Below are 25,463 nucleotides of genomic sequence, written 5' to 3' on the forward strand. Positions count from 1 at the left end.
ACCTTCACTAAACACTACTGTGTAGATGTGCAAGCCAAGCAGCAAGCTGCAGTAGGCCAAGATGTACTTAAAACTCTCTTTCAAACTACTGCAACAGATACAGGTGACCACCGCTAGGGAGACACTGCTGCACAATCGATGCTAAGTGTAGTTTCTGCAGCTCATATGCCTCGAACGGCAAATGCTACTTACCAGTATGCATCTGTTCTTGGCATGTAGAGCTGCAGATTGCTACACGCCCTCCCGCCTCCCCGGGACCTGTATCTGTTCCAATTTTATCTTACTTAGATGCACAAGCATGGACATCCTTTTTTCTTTACTTCTACTAACTCCATCATTTCCCATCATGGCGAAAAACAATCTAAGGATGGAGTCGATGCCCATGCGCACTAATGTCCAAGGGAGGAGTCACCTATCTCGTGACTACAAAGACTTCTTCCAAGACGACAACAACATGCAATCATCCGAGCCTAACACCAGGTGGCGATCTAATGCTAAATGTAGCAATCTGCAGCTCTGCATGCCAAGAACAGATGCATACTGGTAAGTAGCATTTTCCTTACCGATTCTAAAATACCGAATTTTACCGATTTGGTATTTCAGAATCGGTAAATAGTAAGTAGGAAACAATTCGGTAAATATTACTGAATCGGTACGATTCGGTATTCAAGAATCGGTATTTACTGATTCGGTAATTCCCATTCATTCCTATGGGCCTGGAGGCCCATAGGAATGAATGGGAAGCCATTCACTATTACCGATTCGGTAAATACCGAATCGGTAATAGGGGGCACATATTCCAGGGTGGCGGGGTGTCACATTGACACCCTGTTGCACCCCTGAATCGTGCATGTGTGCACATGTAGAACGCATACATGCCCTAAGGGCATGTATGTCTGCCACATGGCACTTTTAAAATAGCACAAAATTGCTTTTTTAAAGGTTTTCGATATTTACCACCAACTTGTAGTTGGTGCTAAATAACGAATCCTGAATGCAAGAAGGCACTCACTTGAGTGCCTCCTACATAGCTTTTTGGATTTGGTAATTACCGATTCATTAAAATAAGGAATCGGTATTTTACCGATTCCTTAAGGAATCGGTAATTATCGAATCCTTAAACCTACCTCCTACATCTCAAACCCTAAATACCGGTCGGTAACGGCCGAAATTCGGTAATTTCGGCCGTTACCGACCGGTATTGGGCTACCTACATATGGCCCCAAGGGCCCGATGTAGGTAATTTAATTTTACCACTACTTAAATATCGAATCATACCGATTCGGTATTTAAGAAGTGGTAAAATGGAGGGGGGGGGGATGTAGTTATTTCAGAATCGGTATATTTACCGATACTGTAAATACCGATTCGGTAATGCCCATTGATTCCTATGGGCATTGAAGCCCATAGGAATCAATGGGCATTACCGAATCGGTATTTACCGATTCGGTAAATACTGATTGCAGCAAGGGTGCAGGGGGTGTCACTTTGACACCCTCTAGCACCCCAAATACAGGCATGTGTGCCATGTGGCACACATACATGCCCTAAGGGCATGTCTGTCTGTCACATGGCACAGTTGTACATGCACAGATGTGCATGTACACCTGTATTCGGTATTTTATCACCCAATATGATTGGGTGGTAAAATACCGAATTCTGAAGGCCTGTAGCACTGTAAACAGTGCTACCTACATCTGGAATTGACCGAATCGGTATTTTACAGAATCGGTAAATTTACCGATTCGGTAAATTTACAGATGGTGCAAAATATTGCCTCCTACATCTCAATCACCAAATACCGGTCGGCCGTTACCGACCGGTATTTGGTGACCTACATCGGGCCCCAAATGTCTAAAAACCCTGAATAAGCTGGTGCACAGACCATCTGAGTAATGGCGAGCTTGTGGCGCCATGCATTTTGCACAGAGGTATTCCTGTGAGACCAAAAAAGCTATTACAACTCTAGAGGCATTTCCTCCCAAAATTTTGCTAAAAACACAGTATGAGCTGAAAGTTTGATCTTTTTGCTTGTAGAGCAGAGAAAGGGTCTGGAGGCCCATCTGTTTTTGTCTGGGAATACAAATCTTGTGGGACGTGCTGCTTAGTCTATGATTCAACCATCCACATCCACCAGGAGGGGCAGTGAAGAGCTGTGCCCATCCAGCATGGAAGTATGCTGCAATGCAACCTGCTTAAAGCACCTAGAAGCTGGTAGCTTGAAGGCAATGCTGTCTGTGCCCACTCGAGAATTGTATCACGGAATGTGAGCACCAGTGCTTAAACTGTACAGGTGGTGGGGACCGACACCCGTTTTTGAGGGCTGTGTCTTATTTTTCAATATCAGACTTTCACTCAGAATAAGAGAGAGAGAAAGGGGGAAATAAAGAAGGAAGAGAAAGAGTGAAATAAAGAGACAGGAAGTGTTGGATGGTAGAAGGTACAGGCAAGAGGTGGCATCACAACGAGGCAACCTTGGTAGTCGGCAAGCCACAGCACTTGACAATGACGACAGCAGGCTCTCAAGAAAAACTTTGGGCTTCGCACTACAAAATGTTTTAATTTTACAATTTTGCCATTGGTGAGCATCATAACCTCATGTCAGCTACAAGGAGCCCAAGCAGTACGATATGAAATGGGGATGTTTATCACTTCAAAATAAGACATGCATTTATCTTTAACATCCCAAAACCTACTAGAGAAAGAACTTCATCACACAGAACATGATTTCCCCCGCTATAAAACACTTTCTAGTGGTACCGGACTCTATTCCTGACTACCTTCTCTGTAGTTCTTCAAGCCTGTGCGAGAATCATGTCTCGCTAGAATTATTGTATATCCCCCCTGGGTACAATGTAAGATGTTTATCTCTTGGTTGTATCACACAGTCATTGGCAATCCTCAGTGAGTGACAATCGCCAGTGGGTCTAGAAGAGTTTTTGGCCCACCTGTATTTGTTGGATTCAGAGTTTTGTGGGAGCTCAACTAAAACATGTTACACCTGCAGGCAGTGTCCTCCCTCTACTCTGGCATGGACCCCCTCTTGATCACAGAATGCTGTTTTTCTGAACTTTGCCTCTATACTATGGAGCTGAAGCGCCATTGGCGAAACGGCGTTGGCCAACATAAGACCCAGTAGAGAGAACTTTCTGTTTGAAGCTAATTATCTCAAAAGACATTTAGCAGGATCTAAAAAGTGATCTGAGTGACAGAATTGATCTGATGTGATGCTTGGGACTCCTTCTGTTCAACGGATTGAATGCCATCTAAGCTCCCCTGGACAGCCTCTCGTTACTAAGCAACGCCATGCGCCTCACAGCTGAGAACCTTGAGGCTTCAGCGCTTCAAAGATGCTGCGAGGAGGATGAACCATCAAAGTTAAAGGTGCCCAGGGACGGCAGTGCAACATCTTAGACGCCGCCAACGAGATGATTAAACCTTTACTTGTCTCTGTTTAGCTCTGTCAAGCATAAAACAGGCAAAGGTGTGTTTGAAAGGGATTTGTGTGCGTACCTGTCCAATAAGGATATGAGTAGTGATGGTTACTGCAACAGAAAGGGGAACAGAAATAATCAAGTATAGAGTAGGTTTGATCAGGGCGTAGTATTACGAACACATCAATACACCTGCCCTTACTCGCAAGAGAAACTGATGGTGTAAGAGGTCACTGAGTGAGCGCTCGCTCAACAAACTTAGAGTATCCTTCAATTAAAATGTTAAATTGCTCACCTCTCCCTTTGTTGTTTCCACCTTTCTCTACACTGAGACTAAAACTAATTGTATCTTTTGTCTTTTTTCCTCTGAATTTCTTTCCCTCAGTATCTTTCTGTTCATGCCTTCTCCTTTTTCTTTTTTATCGGTTTCCCTCCTTTTTTCCTTTCCTCTTTTACACTCTCACTACCCCTTCACACCTCCCTCCCTCTTTATATCTTCCCTGTACTTAATTCCTCAGTTTGTCTCCTCTCTCAATCTCCCCTCTTCCACTACTCTTTCTCTGTTTCCATCCTATCCTTTGCTCCATTTCGCTCTTTCTCTGCCACCCATCCTATTCGCATGATCCTTGACAAAGTATGTTAATACTTGGTTTTTTAATCGCCAATCATGGATAAAAACTATTTACATGTAATATTAGCTGTACTTTTGACTGCTGACTTCCCTTCGTCCTTTCTTGTCTCCTATTCCCCCTCCCTCCCATTTTCTCTGATTAGCCTCCTGTAATTTTCTTAATCTCTCTCACTTCCTTTAATTTCTTTTAACTTTCTCTTTACTCTCTCTCCCACTGCCTGAGCCCTTTCTCTCATTTTTCTTTCTTGTCTCTGCCTTCCCTCCTGTTCCTGTCTCCCTTCTCTTTCGCGGCCTCGCTTTCTATCTCTGGCTCTCTCTTTGTCTGTGTCACACCACAGCACGTTCATCTCCACCAATCAATAGTGAATAATTTGCCCTCATTCTTCCACATTAATGTCACCAAATACATTAACAAGCAGTACACGTCGGTTTCCAACGATTGCATTATTGATTCTACCGGGTATGTCTATGTCTGATTTTTTTTCAAGTCTTTTTTTTGTGTTTGTGCGACATTGGCCCCAAAATAGTACCAATTAGGAGAACCCGAACCCTCACACTGAATTCCTACAGTATCTAAATGCTCATCAGCAAGTTCTGTAACTAAGATATTAGCCGTGTAGAATTTGTCCCCATTGTCACTACTTAAGTATGTTAAAGCCTTTGTCAACCAAACAAAAAATGGCCCTTGTTTAAAGTCCTGCAGTCTGAGCCATGTTTGTTTGCACCCCGCTGTGTTGCTCCTTTTAACCATTAAATATATGCTCCTAGGGCGTGGTGAAAGTGACAAAGCCCCTAGACTAAATAGGGAAGAAAGATTTATCCACAAGGTACATATATGGGGAAAAGTCTTCCCAGCCATGGGGTAAAGAGTTATCTGTTTCTGGGTGAGCACTCACGTCATATGAGTAAGGCCTTGGACAAGGAAAAAGGGCCAGGAGATAATGATTTTTAAACCAGGTTGTGTCTGAGTTGATTTTTGTAATTTAATTCAATGGCATTGTCTCTGGAGTTAATATCTTCACTTTTGGGCTATCACTATTTTAATGTTTCCAGGCTGGGTTTGTGCCTTGGCTAATGATTACATGCTTGATTATACAATTAAGTTTAAGTTTTCAAGATGGTGTTGTTTTTAGATAATTTCTATTCAGCTGTTATTACTATTTATATGTAAAGAGATTGTATGCCATTTCCAAGGACTTCTGAAGTTGTGTTCCTTGCTGAATTATATTCTCCTGTGTCTTGTGTTTTATCTGCATGTTGGGATTGCCTTTGAGTAGTTGCCTGTAAATCGGAGTTGCCTCCTGGGTTTGAACCACTAGTTGTATTTCTTACTGATTTAAGCTGTCCAAGATAGTGTTTTCTTAGGGTTACTGTATGTGAGAAGATACATCTTTACTCAGGTTACTGCTTGTGCGAAGGGTGTGTCTCTTGGTTAACAATAACATTTTCAATGAATATTTCTCTTTGAGCAGTGTCCATATATTTATACACTCTAGATTAACAACTAAAAGTTTGTTTTGTCTTACAGTTATTGTCTACAGGGCATTTGTCTCTGGATTATGGGTTTGTCTCTATTTTGATGTCTGTCAGTTTGGTTTATCTCTGGCTTGTTTTCTGCAAGCAGGGGTTGTCTCTAGATTAAAGTTATGGGGTAGGATGTTTTAATAGATTTATGTTCAGTAATTAGGGTTTTCTCTGTGCTACTGTCCACACCTGTTTGTTAGTGGGATATTTTTCTACAGTTTTTTTTCCGTGTGTTTGCCTCCAAACACATTTTCTCACAAGGTAATGTTCTCCATCACTGCAGGTCTGCATTTCTTTGCATCTCTGCCAGACTATTCTGAACTTCTTTCCTGAGTCTCTTGATGTTAGTGTAATATTTTGCATTACAACACATGGTTACTATTGTTTCCACCATGCCACATACAACTTTTTCCATGGTTTGTTTTGGGTTCCACAGTATCATAAGACAGCTAAGTGGGCCTAACAGAATTCTTTAGGGAACTAAGTTACTTGTTCAATTACTGAAGCTATGGCTATGATTTTTACTATCATCACATGGTATCTACAGATTAAAATGGAAAATGGAAACTTCCCCTTCAAATGGAAGGTTTATTACTTCGCTGTAATAATTTCCTCCATGTTCATACAGACACCCAATCTTTTCTATAGGTTTACATTTTTAGTTCATCTCTCTATGATTTTTAGCAACAATAATATTACAAATGATTTCCCATTATTTTCAATTAAATCAATTAATCATTTGGTTAACAGTCACAGCTTTTGGCTACCATAACCAACGCACATCTTTACATTTCAGTTCAGTTGTGTACTTGCTCCAGTTGGCTCTGGCTCAACATAGTGGGCCCGATTCACAGAACTAACTTAAGACAAAATCCTAAACTTACTACTTTTGGTATTCACAGAAGTTAGGATTTTGTCTTAAGTTTGTCTCAGGACAGACTTAAGACAGACTTAAGACAAAATCCTAACTTAAGTCTGTCTTAAGTCTGTCTTAAGACAAACGTCAGACAAAATCCTAACTTCTGTGAATACCAAAAGTAGTAAGTTTAGGATTTTGTCTTAAGTTAGTTCTGTGAATCAGGCCCAGTGTGCTATTGTCACTCTGTTTTCCAATTTACTTGTTGCATTCCAAGACTATTTTCTTTATCTATTTGTCCAATTTCTTCTTTAGTTCACTTTGTAGCCATCTTGTTTATTTTGTTTTCATACTATAGTATCTTCTGAATGTTTCATTTTCTTTACATTGTCTTTTACTGCAATGTTCAGGAAAAGCATTCCAACGAGACCGACCCAAAGGTGATCTGCCAAGAGTTCTGATGGGTACAGAAGAAATAAACTAAAGAACTTGTAGACAGTGTAATTGGAGTTGGAGCAACAACACCACATATAGGTTCCTAAATGTATTCATTAGTACAGTGAAGCGAATGTTGACTTAAAGGCTGGAAGGATAAAGACGGTGGTTAGGGTTGTAAGGAATGCACCTCTTTATTATTGATAGAATCATAAAAATCACCAAACACCAATTACCAACTAATTATGCGATAAACAAATTAAGACCTTTTCATTGCGGACTTAGGAGAGAAGAATGCTCGGTGTTTTAACTGTGTCATCAAAACAACAACACGCAGTCAGTGCATTAAGGATAATGGAGTACCATTTTTTTAGCCTAGCTCATGGTTTTGTTGACTACATTCAGTCCTTCATTTTAATAAGCATTGGCTTTTACGGTGACATAAAATGTTATTAAAAATGAAACAATGGTGTGAGGCAAATAAAAGAACAGCTGCAAGGAAGTTCTGTGCAGCCTATAAATGAAAAATAACAATACACTGCTATTAGATTTTCTATGGAGCGCTAGATTATGGAAGAAGGGAGGTGGGGTAGGGTGAGGAAAGAGGGTTAACAAAAGTTCAAGATATGGCGGAGACATCCAGTGTATGGTTCTCCTGTATAGGTAAAGTGAATTGAATCACTATACACAGGTACACATAACACGTACTTGTAAAGCACGCGATCACTCTGAAGGGTATCTGGGCCTTGAATGACAGATGTTTATTGGTAGTCATTTTATCAACCTCAGAAGGATAAAAGGCCGAGTGGGCTCATAGGGGTTCGATACTTGCTACCCATAGGTGACAAAGATAGCGGTGGAACTGGATAATTTTCAAGCATGCTGGAAGGTGGATCTTGCAAGACACCAAACGCATAGCTTCTAAAATAATGTAAAAGACCTTTAATACATGTACTGAGTTATGAACATTCTTTTATTTTTGACCACCAAACATATCTACTAATTAAAATCTTTCTTCCTTGACACGTGTTTTCTTCTTGCAAATACTAATCAACACGCCACTACTAATAAGACATGCTAATTAAATCTTGTCTCATCTGGTTAAGTCTTAGTGCTCTTTCAAGCATGCTAACTAAATATTTCCTCAACTCAAAAAAATAGTTAATAAAGGGTTCTTTTACCCCTTACCCATGTTAAATAAGGTGTTAGTCTGCTCCATACACATATAAATTAAACTGTCACCCTTCTTCCTTCACATGATAATTAAATATTTCTTTACTCCTAACACATTTTTAATATTGTCTCTAAATAATCTGTTGCTATGGACTCCTGATACATAGAAACAGAATAGTTAAAGTACTTTTAACGCTGAATAGTCAAAGTGCCTGTGTTTCTTACATGCTACCTTAAATATTCTTTAGACTTATTCATTAATAAAATATATTCTCTGATCCAGAAGTTTATATTTTAAAACATCATCTGCACTTAACGTAAGGATTACTTTACTTTTCCATGTCCTGATTCTCTTTGTGAAGGGGCAATAAAGGGTTTCAATACACACACCATGTTTCTGGTGTGCTGTACAGATTTACAGTGCAGGTTGTATTAACATCTGATACACAAGCATTCCTCAAAGTACCCCTTGACACAAGGCATCCATACATATCTTAATGCACATATATCCACGCTGACATTACCCCTACCCCACATAAAATACCCATCACATTCCCACAGGAACACGTGCAGTGCTATAGACCTACCACCCACAAATGCTCCTCCAGCAAACATAATCAGCACTTACATCCACAAATGGTTCACCACATCGTGTGTGTGTGTGTTTTGTGTGTCTGTGTGTGTTGTGTCATATGATTGTTGCAAAAAAGTAGCCCAGAACTTCTTGCTCTAGCTTCATTCAACCATATTATGTAAACATCTTACTTGCATGTGATAGGTTTCTCCTTTTATACTCTGTCTCCTGATGAATGTTTTACCTCTTTCTGTTCACTGATGCAGCATGTCTCCCATCGTGTGACCTATTGTAATCTTCTGGCGCATTTATGTCCCAGTGTTGCCTTTCTCTCTCTGCTCCTGCCCCCTTTTGTAACCTCTATTTGCTCTTGTGACCTGGTTTAACCTGTCTTTTCCTGTGCCCTATGTGCTGATCCATTGTGTGTCTCCTCGTGTGCCTTGATGCTGCTGCCTCTACTCTGCCCTTAAGTAGTTCCTTTCTCCTCCTGACCTCCAGTTCCCTGGTATATGCTGTCTCCCCGGTGCCCTTGTCTCCCCAAGTGCTCTGGTGTAGCCACTGTCTGCTCTTCTGTTATAGCTTAAATTAAATCTCCACTTGTTCTCTATCAGACTTCTCTCTCACTTCTCCATCCCAGTCACCACTGTCTCTGTGTTTAGGCTCGAGGTGGTCTGAAACTCTGTCCATCAACTTGCTGGAATGATCCATCTGAGCAGTGCAAAAACATCTTCCTATCGGTTATTTCCACAGACCACTGCCTAGTTATGCCCAAGACTGTTCAGTCAGCATCTGATGTCCCTAGGGGCAGGACTATTTTTATGAAGTCCCATGTGCTACCATACCCAGGGGTTTCTGAATAGGTTTTAACACTAGGTTTAACAATTGTGGACCCAGTACACACAGCCAAGGCTTAGAAAGTTAGAAATGTTTATCCATAGCATACTTCGTATCTTTGAAGAAAGTTTCTAACTTTTGTGGGATTCACAAGAATCCCAGAACTACTCAAGTAACTCTACAGAAGAGGTGGACTTCTTGTGTATTCAGTGGTGGAAAATTAAACATGCAGATTTTCCACAACTCCTGCATGAAGAAATGTGACCACGCAGTTCACAAATGCACTATGCATGCGTGAATTTGATTCTGAGACCCAAGATGTGAAGTTTATGTACACAAATCTGCAATTTCCACAGCTAGGTTCAACTAGGTGTTCACAATGCTTTCTTAATTGGGTGCTATGTGTGATTGAAGCCATTCAGATTATTAATGCCAAAATGTAATTAATTAGATACATTGGTTACCATAAATGGGACTAGCAAGGAGCCGGGCAATCGGTTTCTAGTGAAATGGTAGGAGTGAAGTTAGTACTTGGGGTAACTATGATATCTAGGCTAGTCCAGGGATGTCACTATGCTAAATGGGTCACAAAATTTGACAGTATTAAATTGAGTTACCGCTATTTATTAAACCAAAGTTAAATTGAATGCAAGGTTATTAACATTGTAACCATAACAATGGTAGTTAATGGGATATGGTTCTGAGTAAGTGAGCCCAAGCGAACCCTGGACAATCGAAATAATAAAATGGTGATCTACCATCAATACATCTTGCTATTAATAGATGTACTTGGAGTGGCTATAACAGTCCTTCCTCGCATGTGAACAACATGATTGTGGCATTCATGCGAGGTTTATGACATGTTGCCCAAGATACATTTAGACAAAAAAGTGGTGTATGGTGCCTTGTTTCTTTTGATGAAACATGCTGGTGTATCCTGAAATCCAGATCCATATCAATGATATTGTAAGATAGGTAGTTAGGAAGGTAGATAGATAGATAGATAGATAGATAGATAGATAGATAGATAGATAGATAGATAGATAGATAGATAGATAGATAGATAGATAGAATATGTATGAGGTAGTATAAAAACATAATGGAAATGTACTAGGTGGCGAGCATGTCTAGATTCTGATAGCAAGTCAGATAAAAGACTACTGCTAGTTTCCTCTGAATATCTTCATAAAGTAGGAAGATAGGCTGAATAATGTTGATGGTGTCCCTCAACATTAAGAGTCTGTGCTGTTTCCACCTTCTCCCACTTTAGCTCCTTCCATCACCCTTCTCCTCTCCTTTAAGTCAGACCCACATTAAGTTGCGCCGCTCTGTTGGCCGAAACTATGGCACCTATTGACCTTTTTGTTTTTTGTTTTTTGCTTTTAGTTTGTTCATTTTCTTTCCATTTTCCCCTTCCCTCTCTCGATTTCAGCTGCTGGCGACACTTCTTGCCCAGAGAGCTCCTGCTCCGGAATCTTCCCCGGTAAATGGATCTGGCCACACCCCAGAAGGCCCGGCTGCAGGTGTGTGCACGGACCAATCACAGCACGGACTGACTCTGCACCTCCCACTTACAATGCAGTCCAAAATGGGATAAGGCAGTGGTGCAAGTGGGCAGCAGGCCTTCACTCTGTGTGTTGCAGGCCTCTAGCTATACTTGGTGTCACAGGTTTTGTTCTGTGTCCCTTATGAGGAAACCCCTAGTTCTGCTGTTGTTTAGAGTGCCAACTCAATCTGCAGGGTTTTGCTTCGGGATACCTTTAGCATTAGCACTATGGGGGTTTGCTGAAGTCGTTTTTTGTGGCTTTTGCCTTGGTGCAGTTCTCAGAATCCAGTAGGGTCTGGCTCTGGTTTAGAACTATCACTCCATTTTGAGCACTTTGACAACATTACCCTCACGTTATTTCACATAACGGTCCTGATGAATGCCTGTAAGTCCTACTAAAGGCGCAGAAGGCAGAAACATGTCGACCTATTCCCTTCACGCAATGTTTTTAAGGAAACTTTGAGTGCATCAACTACTCCTAATAAGTATCCCATGATGCACTATACCAAAGTTAACAAGACCCGAACCCAGACTTATTAAAAATTTCCTTTTCTGGTTATCCGGGCTTTTTAATATTCCCTCATCACTGGCTCACTACTGTTTCAACCTTGGGTTAACACCTCCTGGTGGAGGTTGCATAACTTGATCGACCTGATGATTATGCACACACGTGAATAAAAAAGCGGAGAATCAAGATACACCGCTCCAACTCCACCCTACCCATCACGTGCATGAGGGTCTTCTATTTGGGACACCCCCGCTCTTGCAAGAAACCTAAGGTTGTGCAGGACAAGTGATCCTTTCTCTTTTGATTATTGAATTCTACTTTGGAAACTGAATGGATCAGCTTTCTACCTCCCTCTTTTTGATGAGAAGATGAAAAAAAGAGAACACATGCCAAAATGAACATTTTAAAAAGTCTGTGATGAAAAATGAGACATTGAGCACGAATATTATTTCTCCAAAATGTTAGCGGTTGCAGGTGTGACATTGAATGAATTTGACTCCTGATAACATCACAAGATTGACCCCCTGGTCCAGTCCTCAACTACCATTTGAGGGCATCCAAGAAGACGCCCTCAAATAGATCACCTCCTTCCTCACAGAAAGAACTCAGTGAATCCACCTACCACCTTTCACCTCAGTACCCAAGAGCATCATCTGCGGCATCCCTCAAGGCTCACCCCACTCTGTCTAATATCTACATGACCCCCCCTAGCCAACATCGTCAGAACTCATGGAATGAACATTATATCCTAACCAGACGACGCCCAGCTCACTCTTTCTCCCTGAAGACCCATCCACCACGAGAGCCAAATTCCACCTGTGCATGACGAGCGTCACCGACTGGATGCAAAATAACTGCCTCAAACTCAACACAGACAAAACAGAAATACTGATCTTCAGGAACAACACCTCCCTGTGGAACAACTCCTGGTCTCCTGCAGAGCTAAGACCCTCACTCACTCCTACACACCATGCCCGGAACCTCAGCATCATCCTGGACAGCAAACTTACTATGAAAAACCAGATCAAACTAATCTCCTCTACCTGCTTCCTCAATCTTTGCATGCTCCGAAAGATCTTCAAATGACTCCCCATCAAGCCATCGTCACTAGCTGCTTGGGCTACAGTAACACACTCTAAGGCTGATTACAATGTTGTTAGGAAAGGCTCCGGTTTTGCAGAATCCGATTTGGAACCCTTTTTTCCTAACAAATCGTACTAATTTCCCCACAACCGATTACAATGCCCAGAAACCATTCGAGCAGTCCGAATCGGTTCCGAAAGGCATCCGGACAGCCAGAGTCTTTCAGAGCCGATTCATACAGCGCTATGGACACGGTTTCCGGATGAGTGATTACCATGACCGATTTGGACAGCCATTCCCAATCGGTTTGCCCGAGACTAAACGGCTGCCGGAATCTATCATTGGGAGCCCATTGCGGGCCCCCTTCACCCGAAGGAGTACTAATGGATCCCGTGGGGTTACCCAAGGGACCCCTCTTCCCAAACATGCACAATTTGGATGGCACCATGGGGTGCCCGCCACAGGGTTCAAAGTTTTCCCTAACCACCCCTTTTTTCAACGGGAGCCTGTGTTCACGTTCGGAACACAGGCTCACATTGAAATCAATGGGAGTCTGACCAAATCGTAACCGGATGCATCAAAATCGTTTGGTCGGACTCCCCAGATCTGAGTCGTTCTGAAAGCATCCTGCTACCGAATCGATCGGAATGCTTTCCTAACAACATTGTAATTGGCCCATATGTTGGAGTCACTGCTCATCTCCTGAAGAGACTGACGACCACGCAGAACTCAGCGACCAAACTCATCTTCGACCTCCCCAAATTGACCCGCATCATCCCACACCTCAAGAAACTCCCCAGGCTCCTGGTCCACAAGAGATGTCAATTCAAGTTGCTGGCCCATGCCTGCAAAGCCATGCACAATCAAGGACCGGCATACATCAACCACCGCCTGAGCTTCCACCAACCCTCCAGATACCTGCGCTCTGCCTTCCTCGCATCCATTGAATCACCATCGGAGGACCCTCGATCTCCTATCTCACTGAGAAGTCCTGGAACAGCCTCCCCGTCCACCTCCAGACCTCACCCTCTCTAGGATTTCAGAAAGAGTCTCATGACCTGGCTGTTCAACTGATTTCATCCAAGCAGCATGGGTCTCAGCACCTCGATACCCTCGCGAGTGATTATCTGAGCTCTATAAATCCAGTTTGATTGATCGACTTTCTATTTGCTGCATAAAGGCTAGGATAATGGAAAGAAGTGGAAACTACAGAAAGTTAACATGGCACCTAGAGCATTTTACTGTCTCTACCTGTTTCTTTATCCATGACTCCTCCTTCGACCAAGCCATCAAAGACAGTGCCAGGGTCCCAAAAGACAAGCCAGAGGTAGCATTTGCTACTCCTTCCTACCCCTATGTGGTGACACAGTTAAATTGAGATAGAGAAGGGAACATGAGAAACAAATAAAGAGATTAGATTTTTGTCTCTCCTGTATGGGAGAGAAAGGCAGAGTTGAGAGAGATGTGTGTGTGTGGAAAAGGAGGGGGTTGAATGTAGAGGACAAAAGAGCTTGGCCTACCTTATTCAAATGGCAGATTTGCACCCAAAAAGATGAAATCCGCTGTTTTTCCACTGGTATTTAAACACATTGGTTTCACAGCCAGGTAGCTACACAATAACTGCTTTGGCTGCTGTTATGTGCAAGGGTTTACCAGCACCATACATCTTAGGGAGGGCTTAAAAAGACCCACAACAGTTGGTGTTATCAATAACGGAACACACTCTTGTACTGTTGACCACACCTGTTACTTTCTAAAGGTGAGATGGCAGCAGGCCATTCCTGAAGTTGTGCGGTGGTAGCGCATATGAGTGCTACACTGTGAGAGTACAACTGTTGCTCTGATGTGCATTTTTACCCTATGGCGGTGTGCACTTGCATCACAGATCAGACTGAACATTCCACAGTGAAGCATTTAACATTTTGGACTAGGTTCTAGTATGTTATCTGTTTGCATCATCATACAACAGGCACAGAAGCTGGGGGAAAGGGTGCTGTTGCACCTTTCTCAAGCCTACCCCCCTCCCACCCCTTCTGGTCCCAGCTCTGTTTCCTTGAAGACTGTGATTGCTGGTTATGGTCTTGCTTGACAGCATAGCTTTCGCCAGACAATTATGAGGGAATCACTAGATAGGGGCTTTTGGTCCACCCACATTTGGGAGTCAGCTGTAGATGTTTTGATTGGGCAGATGTGTGCTTCCACAGATACGTCCTTGCCCACCACACAGCTATGATCATTTTGTTTATTTATCCAGCTGCTTAAGCTTGAACTTTCAGTGGCAGACACTCGACATTGGAATGCTCTTAAGGTGACATAGCTAGATAATTTATGTTGTTTTTCACTGGCAGCAGCACAGATGAGAGGAGGGCACTGCCTTACCTACATGAATTTTTCAGTCTGGCTTGACAGTGCACCAGTCACCTGACCTTTTAACCTACACCAATATTAGCCTACAATTCCTTACTTTCAAATCAATTCAAAACATATTCCCATTCTATTTACTTACAATGCTTCACATTATCTAAAACATTCATTTAAAGCCAGACCTAATGGCATTGCCAATGCTTGTTTTCAGTTTGTGACTTAAAATCCATATCCTAAAGGCCTAATCTGTGAGGGGAAAATGAAAGGGAGACTGAGGAGGAAGGTGTGTATGATGGGGAGATGAAAGTGTAGAAGACAATAGAGAATTGTAAGATAAGAAAGATGTCTGTACTAAAAGGGAAAGGAGAAATGAGCCAGGGAGAGAGTAAAAGAAATGTATTGTAGCTGTGTGAAGGGAGAGGTCATGAGGGGACAAGCCTTGAAGTGTGTGTGATGGGGAATGAAAAAGAGGAGCGAGTGGGAGAGTGAAAGGCAGCCGAGGAGAGCTCATTCCAGACCATGAAACCTTTGTTCTTAAATATACCCATACCTTTCAAATCACTTCAAAGAGCTAACCCAGAGCCAGACTCGCGTGTTGGGAGAATCGCGCACAAAGCAGCCACAGAATTCAGCCTCACACCTATTCTAAGCCCTTCTTTTTCAATGTTTATATAATTCTTTGGTCATGTTCCTTAAAGACTGCCTTTTGACTGATTTCTGCTTCTTCTGGCTGTTCTCACTGTGTTGCCTTTTTTTCGTCCAGTTCTTGATTTAGTTGCTGCTTTCTGATTATCTTGCCCGTTCCTTAGCTCTTGTCTGATTCCTGGCTCTCATGCCTGCTTCTCGACTTTTGGCGTTGCGGCGATCCTGTTTTTCGTGCCTTGTTTTCCTCTTCTTGGGTTCAGATTACTGCTTTTGTTTCAATCTTGTTTCTCCTCTCTGATTGGTTCCTCTTTCTGTTACTGATTGTCCTGGCTTTTCAAAATCCCAATCCTATCCCAGTTGGCTGTTTTCCTGTTCTCCCACTTATTTTTTTGCATAGATTCCTGCGTCTTACAGTCCTGTTCCTGTTATCCTTTCTGTCTCCTGGCTCAGTTATCCTCAGCTGGTCTACTTCCTAGATTTACTGCCTGTTTCCTAGTTCGCTCACCACTTCCTTTTAATTTGTGCTTGTTCTGCCTATCCAATGCCTAGCATACCCCTCTTCTGTGAATGGTCTTAGTTTGCCTGCTTCTTTGGCCTTGTTTTTCTCCTGTTGCTCTAAAGTCTGGTTGTACTAACTGCTTTTTGCCTTAATAATGCCATTTGCGGCATTCAACTAAGATTCTTCCTAGCTACTTGCCTTTTCCTTGACTGTGAATTTCTTTCTTCCCGATTGTGATAAAAAATAACTCATATGAATAGAGATCTAGACTACTTTTTGCTGCACGTTTTCAGAACTTTCCATTTATTGTTTCATTATAATGTGCCAGGTGAGTATAAATAATCCATTTAAGGGCTATTCTGGTTCAATGTTCATCTCTAGAAGCTGTTTATATTTTGTGCCATTGACCAGCGTGTCTGCTCTCAAAGCAGGTTTTCCACAGCTTCCTGAATGTCTGTGATATCTTATACATCAACATGAACCTCCTTAAACCCTCTTCTTCTTGGGTGACTCCTGGGCTTTGTGGGAATTAACATTTTGGTCTGCCTTTTATTGTTGTGCTATCAAAAGGAAGACACAGGTTTTGTCTGTCCATCACTAAACAAGAGACGGTGCCACCAAGATGGCCGACTGGAAATTGATCGACCTAGGAGCTGTCCTCTTCCGACTGCAACAGGCTATGAATACAGTTGAGGTCACAACAGAACCAACACAAAAGTTTGCGCCAATAGTTTGTAGCAGGGTGGCATAATAGACTGGTTCGAACTTTATACGGAACTGCATGGCAATACTGAGGATACTTCAATACCTATGAATTACAAAATGGCCGTTTCGGTAAGTAGCATCCCCGGCTGATCCGGGGTAGCTGAGAGATCTGAGACTGGCAGGAAAGCCTATGGGTAATTTATGACATGATACTTGCAACGTTCATTGTGCTTAGCATGGTACGGTACAGAATACTGAGGTTTGAATATCAATATGCAAAAGTAACACAACCAGAATATTGAGCACTAAAAAAACGAAGGTAAGTATATACAGGTAAGTATAGTTCCATGGATATGTACCTTGACGATATACACATCTTTAAGGTACATAAATGTGGAGTAAATCTATACTGGCATTTATATACATACTCAGCCGATATTGGGATTGCCAATGTTTAGCCAAATTATTTTGACATCTCATTATTTGTGTAGTCTATATTCTAAGATAACAGTGCTTAGCACTGGTCTGCTTCATACCTCCAATAGATTACTAGTTTAAATCTAAAGTTTGGATAAATGTAAAATGATTATCATGCAATCCAGAGCAGGTATTCCGAAACTCGCCTTGACATTTTGTTGTGTGACTAGCGTGGGCCTTTCGCTAAGGTCCAAAGTTATTTTCTCAAAGGGGAAAATAGTCTTATTGTGGATGGACAAACCTCTGTAGTAGTATACATGGTTAATACTGGACAAGACATTTCTGTTTTTCTCTGGGATGTGTTCTGCTCAGCATTTATCCTATGCCCTACATTTTGCTTTTTGGAAGTACAGTATTGCCATTTCCAACCTCTTACAGAATATAGCAATATCCTACCTGCTCGACCCTTTTTCAAGAGCTCAAGGGGATAGGCCTATGAGAGTCTCTCTCAAAACCAGGTGGGGTAAGAGTCAGTCCCATGTCAGGTGCTGCAAAGGAAAAGGTTTTAAGCAAATACATTCACTGTCTCTTAATTCCCCTAATTGGCTATTAATATTTATACACCTGATGTATTTAATTTTACACCACCGTTAGTTACCCTTTATTCCATGTTATCTTGTAAATACATGCAGCTGTTACAGGCCTTCCTGAACGGTCCATTCATTGATTCATTTATGTGGTATGGGGCAGTGAGCACTCCAGATTCAAGGGCCCCTTGAAACGCTTCACTCACAAATGATGTCCTTGTGCATCAGCCAGCTTATATTGTTTCCTACTTGCATGTGAAATTTCTTTAGAACTTTCCTAAAAGAGACTTTCTAAGCAACCCAAGGTGGGTGTAGTCTGTAGAGCAGATGTGTATTTTCTCTACGAAATATATTAGGTACATTTTGTAGAAATTTTTCCAAGTTGTAAAAATTGCTAGCCTCTCAATTTTGACTATATATGCTATAAGAAATTATTGTTGAAAAAGTGTTAGTGTTATCTGAGTGGTTATGAAATCCCTCTGCTAAAGTTAGGCATCCAAGCTTAACCTCGCTGTGTCCCTAATGACCCCACACATGATATCAGAGACATGATTGGTAACATCACTATTTACATCAGAATTAAACTAACGTGGTATGATACCATCAGTGATGTTATATGTGATGGCATCCGTCATTTCATTTGTGATGCCATTCGTGATTTCGTGAGAAGTGTGGTGGGGTGAGATACGATTACATATTTCCTTTGGTGACAAACCATGAGAGTTTTAAGGTTATACCCAGATATCTCTTTGGCTGCAGGCTTAAAGCATGGTCTGGTTCGTATGGGCCAGAGAGGACTTATCACCCCCCCTGGCAAGTAATTTATGGGTGACATCGCATAGTTTTGGATTGTTATGCCATGATAAATCATAATTATTCTTCTCCAGTATTACAACAGAATTTGACTGTGCTAGCAGGACCGAAGTCTGCACAGTGCGATTTATATAAGTTCCGTCAGATGGGTTCGTGTATCCCCACAGGGGTCTGGTTCTAGCGTGACCAGTTGTTTGCACCATTCCTTATGAAATGAAATGAAAAATTACACTTGTATAGCGCGTAACTACCCGGAGGCCTCGCAGCGCTTTAGACTGATTACTGTGGCGGGCTACCGGGTACGTCAACACGCTTTTGCAAACAAGTGAGTTTTCAGAGCTTTCCTGAATAACATTCGGTTGTTATTCTCTCTCAGGGCTAGACTCTGAAATCAAACCCAAGCTGGTTTCTAAAAAGGTGTAATTTTATGTGCCTAGAAGGAATTTTATTGAGTGTGACTAACATCAGGAGAGAAAGAAAAGCATTAGCATGGTCAATGTCCTTTGTCTATTGGCTTGGCGTCCACTGTAGATCATGGTTTGCGGGATCCATGCCTGATTTTCCAAATATCCACATAAGCTAGATTTGCATATTGTTAAACTCAGTGTAACAAATTTACATATTCTTGAATTATCCTGGAAATCTACCCTGGAGTATGCACTCCTGGACGAACGCTGGAATCTCGTGCAGCTTATGGATGAGCATTTAGTACAGAGCAAAAGAACACGAGATTGATCGATGAATAGTGAATGCCATGCTCTTTACATAGCCTTGTACATGCTGCACTACAGTGGTTCATTTGTAAAACAACAAGTGCCAGGGCTTTCGTCAGGAGGTCACGGCAGCTTGCACCACACAGTACCAACACAACTACTAACCATCACATTCCTACAAGTGTGACAATTCATACTATTCAAGGCCCTCAAAGCTATAAGAGCGGCTTGGTTGGCACATATTAGTGATTAATCATCTATATTAAATTAATAAACAGCTCTTGTTGTGCTCATACCGAAATTTGGCAGACAGCGTCACCATGTGCCAGACTGTCACAATTGCTAGTGCTAAGAATTAAGTGCTGGTGCCGAGCACCGGAAACCACCGTCTCAAATTAGGCACTTGTCCACTGACTGCAGCCTTTAGCTGTGTTCCACATATGTGTGTGGCACCAGTGCTTAACTTGAGTAGATGGTTACAAGTGAAGCCAAACATCGTAATAAGCCCCTTAGTAGTTATTCATGGCTAGCACAGCTTTAGGGTGAGATATGTCCTTGGGATTGCTTCTGAATACCCATAATGTTCTGAGATGGCAAGTGTTCCTAGCCTTTGCAACGTCACTGTCCCATGATCTTCCACTGGGAAGATGCACTTTCTAATCGTTTGCTAACAGCTGTGCAAAATCCAGCCACCTAGTAGTTTTTTTTAATCTTATAAATTTCTTCTGTGCCCTTAAATATCTGCTCATCCTGGGACTTTGCATTAACCTCGGACCTTTTGCACACAAAGATTAATGGATCTCCCCTATGGGGCTGTTGATCCGCATTAGATCAGACTTGGCGTACTTTTTCGAGAATCAGGTTGACTGAGGCCTGTTACAAGGTATATTGTATCTATCATTGACCAGCAAATATGTACATTATACGAACAAGCATTAGCAAAGCCAATAAATAGAACTTGTGCATGCCTTTATTTGCACGTTTTAGCTCGCTAAAGACAGATTTATAGACTTTATAATGCTAACACCTAAGCAACAGGAAATAAGCACAAATTGTAAGTCAACTGGGAAGACAAATACGAAAAATACAGATGGAGAACACAGCGGGAGCATTCATGTAGGGGGAGAACAACAGGGAATAAAGATCAATGAGCACTCAGAAAGACACAAAGATGTAACAACAATGCAGAAGACAAACAAGAAAAACAGTGCACTAGTGAGGACTAAAACATTTTTTAAAAGCCTGCTTCAGTGAAAAATCAAAAGAAGAGGATTATGTGCTGTATACCATCCATGGATAATTTTAATAATTCAGTGTGTGATTATTTTGAGATGTAAAATAGTCCCTCATGCATAGCAGTCAATTTCTCCTTAGGAGACAGTTTGATAGACCAGGCAGTCACTAGCATGAGGGGAGAGGGAAATATTCCTCAGTGTGGAGTCAGAACACACTCTGGGCCTGATTACGAGTTTGGCGGACGGGTTACTCCATCACAAACGTGACGGATATCCCGTCCGCCGTATTACTAGTTACATTATATTCCATTGGATATAATGGAACTCATAATACGGCAGACCGGATATCCGTCACATTTGTGATGGAGTAACCCATCCGCCAAACTCATAATCAGGTGCTCTGTGTATATTTTAAAGAATCACTAATAAAAGGTGATGCAGACACCTGCTCTGTCAAACTAGACACCAAAACGACATCCGGCAGAGGTGATGGACATCTTTGCTATTTTTGCTTTTCATGGGTCATCAGGATAATTGATGGCCAATGACACATATGAATGTGCGATATCTTAAAAGCAGACAAACATTTACGTAGGTTAAAAACAAACGCCTGAGCATCCTTCAGGTTCACAGCCTTCACATTTAGGCCGTGAGTACATCTATGAGCAGATGGAGTGTTCTCTTCAAGTCATAAGTTAACCACTTAACCACGGCGGCAATTCCGCCGCGGTGGGGCAGTTTAGCGGAATGGGCAGGCCGCGTCGGCCAACGGACGTGCGCAGCACTACAGAGGTAGTGCTGGCGACAACCATTGGCCGACAAACGCATGGAAGGGGTTAAAACTGCCCAATTTGATGATTCCCATAGTGATAATTTGGACAAAATCAATTATAATTACAAAATATGCTATAAAGTTTTTGTTTGACTTCAGGGAAAGGGTCTGTTGACAGCAAGAAAAATTGGCCTTTGATGTACACTGTACTACCAGATGTTCGAATAATGATGAATCCCCAATGTAATAAACGCGTCACTTCAGTGATGGTTTATCATTGAGAAGAATAAAAAGTGATGGATGGCAAGCTTCTATTATTCTCAGCAACTGTTCATTACTCTGATCCACATTCCAGTCCATCATGGTTTGCTGACTGTGCCGCTACCGACACAGCCCAACAATGTACAAATCAGCCTTTGCTCCTGGCTTTTTCCAAGTCCGAGCTGCTTCTACGCCAAGTCCTTTATATACTAGAACACAGGCAACACTAGACATGTTTCGGAGATGTAGGGAACCGTAAATAAAAAATCATAAACCAAATAGATGGCATATCAGTCTCACCAAGAACTATTCACTGGTTCAGATTAATTCAAGCATTTCCATCCATCAAGTTCTGCTGTTTAGCTGGCTTTTTATAATTTCATTTCATAATATGTGTGTATTTACCTCAGGAGAACATTTGCTGCTGGCACGACAAGTCAGGAGAACTAAAGGACTTTGAGCATCTAACAGATTCATTATTGTAGGGAGGTCCTTGTTTTGTGTCCGATGTGGTGGGTAGGTTTGAACATGTCAGGAGCCCTTTCTTCTTAGTCATGTAGGATTATGAAATTGATGGACAGGGATGCCACCATCACATACAAGGGGATGACTGAGACCTGAGCCACTGTGCTCAGCATGAGGGCAACACAGTTTTCTATAATTGTTAATTTGCATTCCTGTTTTTCCATTATTAGGTGGGCATTTCTTAAAGAAAATATTAGGTGTGAGTTTTGACCTTGGCGTGACAATTGTGCATTGGTTTAGAGTATGCCTAGATTGCACCACCCTATGATGTTTTTTCATGTGTCTCAGGTTGGGTTGTGAAGTTTGCAGCAAGTTGGTCACCCTGCTTTTTGTAAGTAGTTAAAACATGCTGACTGGGGCTAATCCGCAGCCGGAGACTTGCTGTGTGCCCAGAGGTAATTGTGTGGCATTGCAGCACTTGCAAATAAACAGCAAGTGTTAGATTCAAACTACAACTACAAAATGGAGGAAATGGAAGTGTGGTCACTGAAGTTGCAGTAGGAGGCTTTGCTTGGCCAACGCTCAATATATAAAGTGGTTGATCAGCTCTGTTCAGCTTTGTTGACTAAGGTAATCCATTACCACATTACAATGCCACCATACTTGTGACCATGGTGTTTTGTCTCTCTCCTTGTCCAATATAGGGTCTTCTCGCCCGCAGAGCGTTGGCGGCAGTCCGTACATTGAACAGCCCCACGGAGATCAGGGAAAGAAACCGGAGGTGCTATCGGAAGGAAAGGTAAGGTGACCACCAAATTTACCAACCAGCTCTGTGATGTTCAACAGTGGTCCAATATAGAGGTGCATGGCATCACCAAGGACAGTGTGCCAAGGATTCACCACCAGTGGTGAAAGAATCTAAAAACTGATTATTTGTTTTTGATGCTCCCTTCTCAGGATGCCAAATCCCTTCCAGGTGGAGGCTTGGGTCCTGGACAAAAATCTCTACTCATTATTGTGTTGAGGGGGAGACTTGAAACTGGAGAAGGCAGGCTCCATTGATACCATGTAGTTGCCACTTATCAGATTGTGTACTTCAGTTTCACCTACAGGCAGGCAGGGCAGAGTGCTGGCTCCATCCACACAGTACAGCAATGCTCTTCAAGGCTCGCCTGCGGGTGTTAGTCTCTCCTTGATATCATCCAAGCTGCAGGGGCACAATTATGCCAATTTATAATAGGCCAGTTTTACAATGCATAACACAAATTGCTTAATTCTTGGATTAAATAATAGGTGGTTTTATTGTCCAACTCTAAACTACTGAAAAAGTGATAAAATGCAAAACTTGGCAGCATTTCAACTTATGATGTTTTATAAATATCTAGAAAAAGCAGTCTTCAAAATAAGATATTTTATCTTCTAATATTCTTTACTTCAGAAAATATTAATTGAAGCCACTTCAAGCTGATCTGTAGAAATTCATGTAATGCACCATTCCTTCCCCCAATCATCTTGATCATTCAGTCATCCATACCTGCTGATGGCACTCAACTTTACACCATACCTCAAAGACTTTGATCTTTGAATCCATCTGTCTCCCATGGCCTTGTCCTTCTCTTAATGCGCCTGACCCCAGCAACATTCTTACTTTTCCATGGCCTCTAACTCTGCATCTTCCCTACTTCTATTTGACCTTGATCTCCTCACCCATTTAGGGCTCTGCTTTTTTCACCCCTCCTTTCCATTTCTGCCTTCTGCATCTAACATTACATTTATGAGCAAGAACCAGCTATCTTCAAGTGCAAGTAAGCTGCATGGTGGCTGCCTGTTGGTCCCACTCTCCGATAGCAACATTTAGATTATTGCCTGTGTACGACTTTCTGGGAGCCCCTCAATGGCAATTTCCAAGTATTTACTAGACTCCATTTGTGGTGTGAGCATGATACCATCACCTGCCACGTTTGCCCGAATGGTCTAACAAATGTCCCAGATCCACCCTTTGGGTTCAGCACTTAGCTTGCATCCACACTAGAAGGATCCAGATAGCTTAAAGAGAGACTGTGTCGCTCTAGTGTGTGCCCTTGTAACCGGGACCTTGCACGCCAATTAACTTTGTGGGTAATGCCATTTCAGTACCTATTAGTGTCTCACCTCTGATTGTGGAGCTGTTAAACCAGGGCTGCTAAGATCCCCCACATCATGAGATATCCATTTTCCAAGCATTCGAAGGACACTACACTTAGTCTAGGAGACAAACGAACCTCCCTGGTTCCTCAGCTCTTGTTGATTCTTTATGATAGGATCCTGTTTTTTTGGTATCTATGACATTATGTACGTTGAATGTTTTTGTAAGATATTTGTGGTTGACCGACAGTTAGTGACCCTGAACCGTTAGTATAGAATTACTACATTTTGGAAGGAGGAACATAATCTCACATATTCTCCTAGAATTACAAAAAGCACAGGATTCACAACCATTTAGTGTTTGCAAACAATATATATTTTGCTCAACTTGGCTGCCCAGTGATTTAACTGTATTGCTCTGTGTTGTGTATTCACTTATTTGATTATTTGAGTTTCACTGTTTGGCAACCCTATTTGCTCCTCTAACATGAACATATTTTGAAGTATTATTAAAATATTGTTCTTTTTTTAATAATAAACATAGATGGCTATTCCCATGTATATTTTTATACTGCGCTGATTGTGTAGCATTGTACCTTTAACTGCCTCCTTTATGCTTGGCATCGGAGGCCAACTTTGTGTTGCACAAAGGATTCCCAGCGTCCTGATTGGTTGAGGAATCTTACTTAGATTATTGCAAGACTGTCCCTGTGACTGCAAGGATTGCGGAAAATGTCTAATAGTGCCGCTGGCCACTTTAAGAAGCAAGTGGGCATAACAGCTGTTAATTTGACAGTTCAGTGGTGTGTAACCTGCGCGGTCCCTGAGGACACTCGTATTGCTTGTATTTGGAAGCCGACCACAGCAAGGCAATTTACTTGGAACAAGCAAGGAGAAACATTGATGCGGCACAAGTGAGCACCCAAATGCCATCCTAAGATCTGTCATGCGTCCAAAGAACGAAGGATTTGGACGAAATGGGCTCATTTAGATTGTTGTGTTCAGCACTCCAAGCTTTCTTGGTAGTGCTTGTTTGCTAGGTGGCATTGTAAAGATCTGGGCTCTCCAGCTGATTGGTTGTGGTGATTGTCTGATTGGCCTATCCCTGATATCATTAGGGTTTGAAAGAGAGCAATCAGTGGTGCGTCCTCCGGTAAACACGGCTGTACTGCTTGGCAGGTACGGAGACACGGTTGATTGTGCAGTCCGTGAGCTGGCTAAGGCTGCGTCTCAGGATCGCTATCTGCAAAACAAGGGAGTACCCC

The 25,463-nt window shown here is 42.0% G+C and overlaps 1 protein-coding gene across 1 annotated transcript in view; it reads left to right on the forward strand.

Annotated features, from left to right (window-relative positions):
* Positions 1 to 25,463, forward strand: part of CASKIN1 (CASK interacting protein 1) — a 776,040-nt gene that overhangs the window by 654,461 nt on the left and 96,116 nt on the right. The window contains exons 14-15 of the mRNA XM_078664842.1: positions 10,894 to 10,984; positions 22,779 to 22,873. Of these exons, the coding sequence (XP_078520968.1) occupies positions 10,894 to 10,984; positions 22,779 to 22,873 (186 nt within the window). The remainder of the gene's footprint in view (positions 1 to 10,893; positions 10,985 to 22,778; positions 22,874 to 25,463) is intronic.

Source organism: Lissotriton helveticus, chromosome 10 (genome assembly GCF_964261635.1).
Source record: "Lissotriton helveticus chromosome 10, aLisHel1.1, whole genome shotgun sequence".
Lineage (NCBI taxonomy): Eukaryota > Metazoa > Chordata > Amphibia > Caudata > Salamandridae > Lissotriton > Lissotriton helveticus.